Here is a 9,594-nt window from a genome sequence, read left to right as displayed (position 1 = left end):
ATGTAGGTGGATGTTGGTTAATGTCAACCAATGTGGAAAAGAAAATCTCATTTTAACCCGCTCAACCGTAACCTAACATTTCAATAATTATATTCACAAAACGAAATCATTGTCCATGTGAAAATAATAACGCATCATACATTTATATATAAAAATCACACTAGATTCTATTAACGTTTTCCATTAATTTTGAACGAAAATAATAAAACAAATCGTTTTAGAAACTTAAAGAACACAAATTATTCAAATAAGTTGAACAGGTTAAATCACAAAAGTAGAATTTAACCTGTGTAATACAGCTCGTAACTTCACTTCATCTTTAGCCTACACACACACGTGTTATGCAGATAATTCAGATATAGACTCAATCATCAATTATTAGATTATTGGATTATAGAATCAATGAGAAACCGGTTGAATTGGCCTAATTATCATATCGTGTTAATTAAAAAATCAAAAATATTATAGTTGAATATACAGTTTAAAATGTCACATAATGTTTTAAACTTACAGCACTTGATAACATTTTAATGTGTAATTTTATTTCAAAATACACGGTTAGATTAAAAAATCATCTTATGATTTACATTTGAAAATTATTAGAACAATTCATAATTACCGTAATATAGTGTTCAAACATATAAGTCATTATATTTTAATCCTTCAATTTTACAAAACATCACATGAACGATCGAAATGATGTTTAATTTAAGCTAGAAAAAAAATTGATGAAAATCTCTTTTTTTTTAGAAAAGGTATTGATACTAAATAAAGAAGAAGAACTACATTGCTTTTAAAATAAAGGTAAACAGTACTATTAACATGTTATTGAATAAAATGATTCAATCAAAATTTTCTTTCAAAGTAACTCGATCTATCTTCTAACAAAAATAATTTCGAAATGGAAAAAAAAAAATATCGAACACTAAACTGTTAAGATTAAAACATATATAGTGTAACTTTCACGCTCAACACATTCTTTATATGACTTTTTAAAGGAAAAAGTTCAATTGAGGGTCATACTTTACAATTGAAATTCACCTATAATAATTTTTCATCCAAAATAAATTCTATTAATCTAACATTTGATTATGGTAGAAATATTATGAACTACAGTTTTTATAGCTAGCTTGTTAGAGTTTACCGTCTTAGACAAGGTACAGGTTGATAGCTCGTCCACTTAGTGTTAAAGGTTCTTTTTTGTTGTCTGCAAAATATAAAAAGCAAAAAGATGAAGCTTCAAAAGAATTTGTACACCAGTAAATAAGCAATCGCCTGAAACTACCAACATTTCATATCATACAACAATGACATAGAAGAAAGCCAACGAAGTAATTCCTAAACACAATTCACTCCAATTCGTTGGGGTACTAGTACTGTTATGTACTGTGACTTACAGTTAAATGCAAGCTAAACTAATGATGCACTCTTCTGTACAGAACCTGCAACCTAAGTATTCAAACAATACAACAACATGATGTTAACAAAGTAAAGACTATTAGATGTATCACATCAGGTACATATTGACAGTACTAATCGGATGCATCAGAATCGTCAGATGTCACATCAGAGTCTTCTTCCTGTTCATTAATTTCATCAATTTTGAGCGATCTACTAGCAGAAGACATTTTGTTAATTGCTGCGGTTTTGCTTGCTCTCTCTGAGCGACTTTTTACAGTATGATGGGTGGTTGGAACCACAGAAAGTGATTCTTCGTCAGAATTTTCTTCCTCAATCCTCACCCTTCTCCTGGAACGTGTTGGCCTGGTCACGGGTGCAGCTGGTGTTTGTGGCATTGAAACAGGGCCATCCAAATCCAGGTCACAGTCAAGTTCTAATTTTCCTTCGATAAGGTGAGAGAAGAAATAGATTAGCAGTAATAAAAGATTTTGAAAGGGAATCCAAAACAACAGTAAAACAACAATGCAGAAGCACGAAAGCCATTGGTTTGAAAAGTTATACCATAGGCAAATGAATGTTGAGGAAATAACGAAATTAAGATTAAAAATCACTTCCAAATACTGCATTCCTTTTAAACATATCAGAAGAGAAAATCAAAGAAATACCCAAAATAAGCTTAACGTCATCTTGCAACAATTCCTGATCTGGGAGGCTATCAACTGTCCTGAGACGCTCAGACATGCGTTTCAATTCTTTAACTAGGTCTTTCTCTGAAGATACACATTCAACCACGTGATACAAAAGCTTCCTCATACATTTTATTGGCCCTTGTTCTGATATCCGAAAATGAAGCAAAACGAGTATTCTACATAAAGCGGACACGTAAGCCTTCTCAGCAGCTGTCTTCTTCGATGGAAAGCTCACCACCTTAAGAAAATACAGGGTAAGGGAAAAGACAAAACAATCTTTCATTCAATTCCAATCATCCAATATTTTCATTCAATTGCTAACCATCTGATACAAAATCCATGCATATCATAACCATTTAGTGAATTTTTTCCTTCAACAAAACAAATAACTTCAGTAATAGATTATGCTTATTAATTTAATTTTCAAGCTATATTGCCCACTGACGTTTGCATACAATGAATGCTTATGAAATGTAGTTTATGCATCAAATTCAGAAACAGCAAATTAATCGGAATAACCAGTTCTGCCACTGTCGAATCTTAGTAAGGTACCATAGTATATTGTGCCTATTGCGATGTGAACAAAATTCAAGTATTAGCGTACAATAAATAACTTCAAATTTGTGGATGATTACCTCTACGGCTATGCGTAGTGCAAGCCCCTCCTCACCACAATCAAATGGAACTTCTGCACATTTATCTGTGACTTGTGGCTGTTCCGTGGTAGTACTTTCACAGTCAGGTTGAGCCTCTTTAACGTACAGGGGAATCTGCACCATCTGAAGCATAAAACGGGAAGCTTGAACAGCACGCTTACGCATCTGAGACACCGTAAAATTAGAACCAGCATAATTGCCAAAAATTCCTGGCCACATTGAACGCATTACTGGCATGAAACTCTTCACTATGCCCCTCTGTATTTTTGGAAATAAAACAATTAAGGCGTTAACTGAAATTTAAGTTCAAATAAAGTAAAAAAATTAAGAATGTAATACACAGAAAATATGATATGAGAAACACTTGCCTTGTGATTGGTCGAGAGACATGGGTAAAGCTCAAAGAAAACAGACAAACATTGCTTCAACCTGGTCGACAAGAGATAAATTAAATCTCATGTGCTGCTAGTGCAGAGAAAGAATAGTTCAAACATGGAGGAGGAGGAAATTAACAAATCTCACCTATGCAAGTGTTCCGACACCTCACTGAAATACAAGTAAATGAGTTTTGATAAAAGAATAGGATGCAAAGAGATCGGTAAACTAGGATAGTTGTCACTTAGAAGAAGAATCTTCGCAAATCCCTCTCCAAGTATAGCATGCACGCATTCATCTTCGTTGCTAGGTAAAGGACTCGACCAATCATCATTTTCAAAGCCCCCATATAAGATATCAAGCGTCTCAATATCTAAATCCCCTTCTGAATCAGAAATGTTCACAGGACAAAAGGTCGACTTCTCACTGTTTATTTGGCATGGAATATTGAGCTTTAACACCTTGTCAACTTCTTCAGGTCCATTCCACATTACAAGATCAATTAATGCTTTACAAGCCTCTATACTGATTGAATGTGGCCCCTTAATATATGAAATCCTCAACTGTTTCAAAAGTTCTGCACTTGGTTTCCTTTCCAGAAGGCCATAAAGACCAAGGCATCTGACTGCAATCCTTTGCACGTCCAAGTGAGCTTGTTTGGCCTGCGCATTTCATTTCCCACGCCGATAAACAATTAGCAGTTAGTGACCTCAAGCATGTATCGGAAAGAGCTGAGTTGGCTCTCGTCAAACAGTTTCTATATAGAAAAAGGCATATAGTGTGGTATATCTACGAATTAGCCTATATTGAGTCAAAACGAAAAAGTATTAGCCTATATGTATCATATCAATTTGTCAACTTTTAGTATTATTATTATTATTATCATAAGGAAACATAGCGAAGGAATTACATCAATAAATGAGACACTCTAACTATTCAAGCTTGGATAGATTTATAATTACATAGTTATGAATCACATTTTTCTAAATTTTCGCCCCATTTTAAATATTGCTATAGATTGGTGAGGTTCCTCAAAAAAACATTGATGGTGCAAGAATAAATTCCTGCCAGAATAAATCTGCTAAAATTGATTAATACACAATTAAAGTTAGTTAAACGCCTGAAAACAATAGGGAGAGACGCGGCAATGCTTACCCCAGGAAGTAGTAAGGTTTGGAGTAGCTCATCAGGCGTAATGGCCTTGCCCTGAAGTATTCGCAGTGATTTTGCATTTTTTAGCAAAAGACCAGTTAGAGAGAGGCTGTGCATCCACTGCACATGATTTGCTGTTCTCTCCTTGCAAGGTTGGGCGAGCTCTTCAATGATTGCAAGAACAACTTCTTCAAATTCACCAGCAGCGGCATGGACTTTCCTTGCGAAACTGGCTACAGCTTCAGCCCAATCATTGTCTCCACCAAAACTTAATCCATCTCCTAGAACAACTATATTCCCTTCATCGTCCTCCTCATGCTCAGGACACTTGCACATAAGCTCGTGCAAAAATGCACCAGCAGCCTTTCTATTTGTAGCATCGGAAAAATCAAACATGGCACCAAGCAAAAGCAGCTGCCGAGTCGCAAACCGATGGTTTGACCCTGAAAATAGTCGATTAGTCTACTTAAGTATACATAAACGGTTTTGGTGTGTATCAAAGTTATCCATATAAACATATGCTCACCGGCATTTATATGAGCTCTGACCAATTCAATATATTCATTAACTGTTGCCGGAAGAATTTTTTCTAGAAGGTCATTTCTATCTGATGCTTCTGCCGCATATACTTCTGCTTCAGTGCCCATTGTTGCTGCAGCATCAGAACCTTTTGCCTATTGGGGTAAAATTATAATCCTTAGTGGTATAAAAAGAAAGAAAGAAATCCTAATAATTGCAAATTAGTTTCCAAGCGGTAAAACATAAATGCATGATGAAGATCAGAATTTTGACAAGAAAAGCCTGCCTTCTTGTTTGATTATTTCTTAATAGCATATTCTTTCTACCAGGAAGATATGCACTAATGTGCTGGCAGAATTCTAAATGTAGAGACCTTTATTCACATTAGATATGGAAACTTGATCCTTTTTTCTCTTTCGAGAAATAAGAAACACTGCCAGAAATGCAAGGAAAGCATACCCTGATACTGACTGATAAAGATCTTGAGGAGGTCGAAATATGCACATTGGAAGGAAAACAAATAATCCAGATAAACTGTATTTTGCAGAAATTATTAACGCTAGCCTACGTTGCTTAATACTGGTAACATAATAGTGTAAATTTGAACATTTTATGTCCGTTTTGCTCTAATTCTTGCATTCATTCAGACACTATTCCATAGTTAACAAAATGAGAAAAAACAGGATACACTCTTTTTCAGGGGTTGCATTTAAAGAGATAAATAAATATGAAAATAGGATTTTACTCACGTGCGCTTCTGACTGTAAATGCTTGCAAACAGTCCTCCAATAAAGAGCAGCCTCTGCTTCCATCAGCTGAATGCTTGGTGGGCAATCAATCGTATCTCCTACAAATAAAATGGAAAACAATAAATTATGACCCAACAGAGTCAGTTCAACATTAATCCCCACCTAGCTGCTAAAAAAATAAGTTAAAATCTAGTGATAGCAATCAATAAAGAAACCAATTTTCTGGAAGGAATAAAATAGCTTAAGTTGTTAAGCATGACTGAAGGAACACAGTGACTAAGTAAAATCCTATTAATCTTTTTGTTTGCTTTTTAAGCTCGTTCTTGGGAAATATTAAGAAGTCGAATATACAAAAATTAGTTAAATGTTTCACATCATACAAACATATATCATTAATGATGTTAATTTTCATCATTCTATTAGTCATTTTACATTTACAAAATCAACTTTTTTGATTATTTTTAACCTAGTCATCATTTGGATCTCTGTTTGGAACTAATTGAATATTAGTTACTATGATATAATTATATTACTAATTTCCGTTATTTTGTCTAATAATTAAAAAGGCGAAACAAGATTGAAATCAAAAATAGTGTAGACAGTGGGTCAAATTTGAGACTTCCAAACGCTACTTGCACCGGAGTATATGCGTCTATCATGGGATGATGCGCGCCAAGCACCAGTTCGACAAGGAGCTGGTTTCTTCCGTCCAAGTGCATGCACCCAGGGTGTAACATGTGGCATTGGCGCCGCTTTTGCTAGCGTGGCACTTTTGGCTTATTTATCCTTATTTTCTTCATAAGAAAAGCGGTCTTTTTTGTTTTTTTCTGGAAGTGTGGAACAAGTTTTGACGGTTTTTTGGGCCGTTAGGTTTCCTTGGAGAACTCTTCCTTGATATCCACCTTTTTCCACTATTCATCTTTTCTTTTTTTCCTCTTCATGACATTGGTACGTATGTATTTCTATTCAATATTAGTATTTTGTTTCTATATTTAATATTTGTTGCGGTTTGATCATATATCTTGATATTTAATAATTGGATATTAGAAAATATTTTTTGTAATATAGAATCAAAGCAAAATATCTAATAAAACTTGTATCTATGAAGTTTTCGTCGTTAGTTGTCTTAAACCATTGTTATGAAGAAAAGTTTGTTTCAGTGTTCAAGGAATTGATTTAAAATAAGGAAACCTAAGTCTATTCTACTAAAGAATTAGGATTTGACCAAATGTGTAAATTGACTTAGCACTAAATTGGATTGAAGGTAAGTAACTATGTGCATGAGAGTAGGATTCAGTGAAATCTAACCCTAACTCTAATCTATCATATTATTTTCAATCTAATTCAAAGAAATATTCTTTTATCTAAATTATATATCGATTCCGATCATATATTGCACAAGTAAGTCCTTTGGGAGAAGGATAATTACTTACTATTAACTATCATACGACTGATCCACCTACCATTTAACAAATCATGCTAACAATAATCAACATTTACCAACACTCAAACGTAAAGCAAATAAAAAACCGTTCAAACTGCAAACGCTTACTAACCTTCTGTCCTGTCACCATTTGACGATATGTACTGCTGTATACTTGCCCCATTTTGTAGTTTTACTAAACCAGCTTTAAGAAGTGCCTCCATCACAGACTCACTAACTGATTCATAGGTTTCAACATCAAGATACTTCAAAAGTTCTACAGGTTCACCATTACAAGACTTCGTAAGCCATTCATCTTTCAATAGTTTAAAACATTCCTTTGAGACAGCAAGAGATCGATCAGCAAGTCCTCTCTGAAGAATTAATGTCCTGAGTTTAATACTGCAGAAGCAGGCAACGAAAGGGGGAAATATTAGCAAGGGTGTTTCAGTAAATTGCAAGTAGAAAAATAATAGAAGAAACATACGGACAACTTACCTTAAGCTTTGAAGAGGAAACTTATTAGCTAGAACACAGTATGCTGCTTTGCGTACAGATTCACTCACATCCAAGGTACAATCGATGATAACATGAGAGGTTGCAGTAGAAGGTGGCAAAGATAACACAATCATCTTCCGAACATCCTGCACAGCATTTCAAAATTAATAATGGAAATAATACGTCTCTGCATACACACACCAGCCATCGTAAATGTTTAGTGCAGATATTTTTCATTCAAAGACAATACATAAGATCCGAAACTCCGTAATTAGATTAAAAAGGAAAGTAAATGTCGACTAACACAATATGATTTTAGTCAAAATCGTAAGATATATATATCTCCTGTACTCAAATCAATGAAGTAGAAAATAAAAAAATTAGTGTACCCAAATAACCATAAGGTGCAGGCAGGCTCTGAGATAATGGTATGGCCGTAGAGCAGTTACAGTATAATGCACAGCCATGCTAATTAATAGCAACAGAATATGATGCTTTTGGCTAAAACCCTCAGTAGAAATTGCACCTAATATAATAAAAACCTACTAAAATCCTGAACATGAAACCACACAATTGATCCAGACCGAAGTAGGATACAAAAGGAAATCGACGTGATCTGATCGTAACACTCACTGCATTCTGTTCCAAAGGGAGCACCTCGAGGTACAAATCAAGGATGTCACTATTCACAGAGTCGTTCACAAAGCGTGAAAGTGCTCTAACCGCAAAAGTACGCACAACAGGAATCTTGTCCCGTACCCTCACCATCATCCACTCAATCACCTCATCCCATAGCTCATTGCTCACTTCTGCGTCATCTGGAAGCCGCAATATTATCTACAATTCAACAAATCCGAGATATTAGCTCTAATTTCAACAATCTTCCGTGCAATCATAATCCTTGAACTTGTAAGCATTTTTCACCTCAGTATGAGACTTCATAAAACCATCCCTTCAGTGACTAATATAAATAAAATTCAGTAAAATGCAGCAAAATCGGAGATTAAATAGTGCTTGGAAATTATGAGAATCCGTTACCTCGGAGACGATCTGGCACGCTCGAAATCTGGCGGTTTTGTTGGATGCCGTAGCGGCAGATAGGAGAAACTTGAGGAAGTAATCGAGGAACTCGTCAGAGGAAGAGGCGGCGAGAGCAGAGACGAAGGAGACGACGCGTTCAATGGAGGCAAGGCGCCTCTGGAAGTCAAAGACAGGAGTTAGGGTTCTGGAGAAGGCGGAAAAGAAGACCGAAGAAGAAGAGGATTTGGATAGGAGGAGTGACAGTTCCTTGAGCTTTCGGTTGTGGGTGGCGTATGATGTTCGAGCCTCATCGAGAATGGCCGCAATTTTCAGCATCAATCGCTTCGCCTCCTCTGTGCCGTTGTCCTCCATGAGTTCCTCCTCTCGAACGGCCATGGCGTGAAATTCGTGTGTGGATGAATTCAAACTCTGAACTGAATCTCAATCCTCGCTTTTGTTTTTGAATTTGAGCGGGAGAAGAGTTCAGCTGTTTTTGGGCCTAAATCAACATGGGCCTGACAGCAGATATGGCCCTTTTATTAAAGTTGAGTATTACAATTACTTCCTTCATAATCAGACCATTGATTTTCCTCCCTTACACACACTTATCTTTGCTCAAAATTTCTAGAAGAATAAATATAATTAATATATATATATATATATATATATATAAAGCATAAAGATTTTTTAGACTTTCCTTCCATGGAAAATTGTCGTGTAAGTTACAATCGTTTACTTTTATGATGAAGGAGAATTCAATGATGACACATCTTAAATGTATACCATTTTTTTCTAACATTGACCCAAGTGCTACTTAACCTTTAGATATTTATAAACATATTCAATTAAATTCACATATAGATTCATTACCGAAATCTCTATATCATTTATTGAGTGATTGCTAAGAATAATGTTGATAATATATTCTCAAACAAAACTTGTGAGTATGCTTTTCATCATTGATTAAACTTATTTGTTTGTTAACAGGCTAAATTCATTAATTCATTAATATTCACAAATTTCAGTAGACTTAACTTTTTTTTACTCCATATCAATTTACCACACATTAAACCCTATTATTTAAAATTAATGATGATAAAGCTGTCACTGAT

The 9,594-nt window shown here is 35.0% G+C and overlaps 1 protein-coding gene across 1 annotated transcript; it reads right to left on the bottom strand.

Annotated features, from left to right (window-relative positions):
• Positions 1–1,264: 1,264 nt before the first annotated feature.
• On the bottom strand, positions 1,265–8,953 carry LOC114186238 (condensin complex subunit 3). The gene is made up of 12 exons (XM_028074316.1): positions 8,501–8,953; positions 8,096–8,299; positions 7,463–7,608; positions 7,098–7,366; positions 5,542–5,639; positions 4,800–4,947; positions 4,277–4,716; positions 3,269–3,783; positions 3,115–3,175; positions 2,726–3,004; positions 2,067–2,328; positions 1,265–1,843 (listed from the first exon to the last, which is right to left on the bottom strand). The coding sequence occupies exons 1-12, from the start codon at positions 8,876–8,878 to the stop codon at positions 1,533–1,535; spliced, it is 3,111 nt and encodes a 1,036-aa protein (XP_027930117.1). The 5' UTR covers positions 8,879–8,953; the 3' UTR covers positions 1,265–1,532.
• Between the last annotated feature and the right edge of the window lie 641 nt (positions 8,954–9,594).

The sequence above is a fragment of the Vigna unguiculata genome, chromosome 1 (assembly GCF_004118075.2).
Source record: "Vigna unguiculata cultivar IT97K-499-35 chromosome 1, ASM411807v1, whole genome shotgun sequence".
In the NCBI taxonomy this organism is placed as follows: domain Eukaryota; kingdom Viridiplantae; phylum Streptophyta; class Magnoliopsida; order Fabales; family Fabaceae; genus Vigna; species Vigna unguiculata.
This window is presented reverse-complemented; position numbering and strand designations above follow the sequence as displayed.

Excerpts from the sequence above, each read along its gene's own strand:
- LOC114186238 (XM_028074316.1), bottom strand. The coding sequence starts at position 8,878 with ATGGCCGTTCGAGAGGAGGAACTCATGGAGGACAACGGCACAGAGGAG. Across the intron at positions 8,300-8,500 it reads CGTGCCAGATCGTCTCCGAG|ATAATATTGCGGCTTCCAGA; the intron begins GTAACGGATTCT and ends GTTGAATTGTAG. Across the intron at positions 3,005-3,114 it reads GTCTCTCGACCAATCACAAG|AGGGGCATAGTGAAGAGTTT; the intron begins GCAAGTGTTTCT and ends CCAAAAATACAG.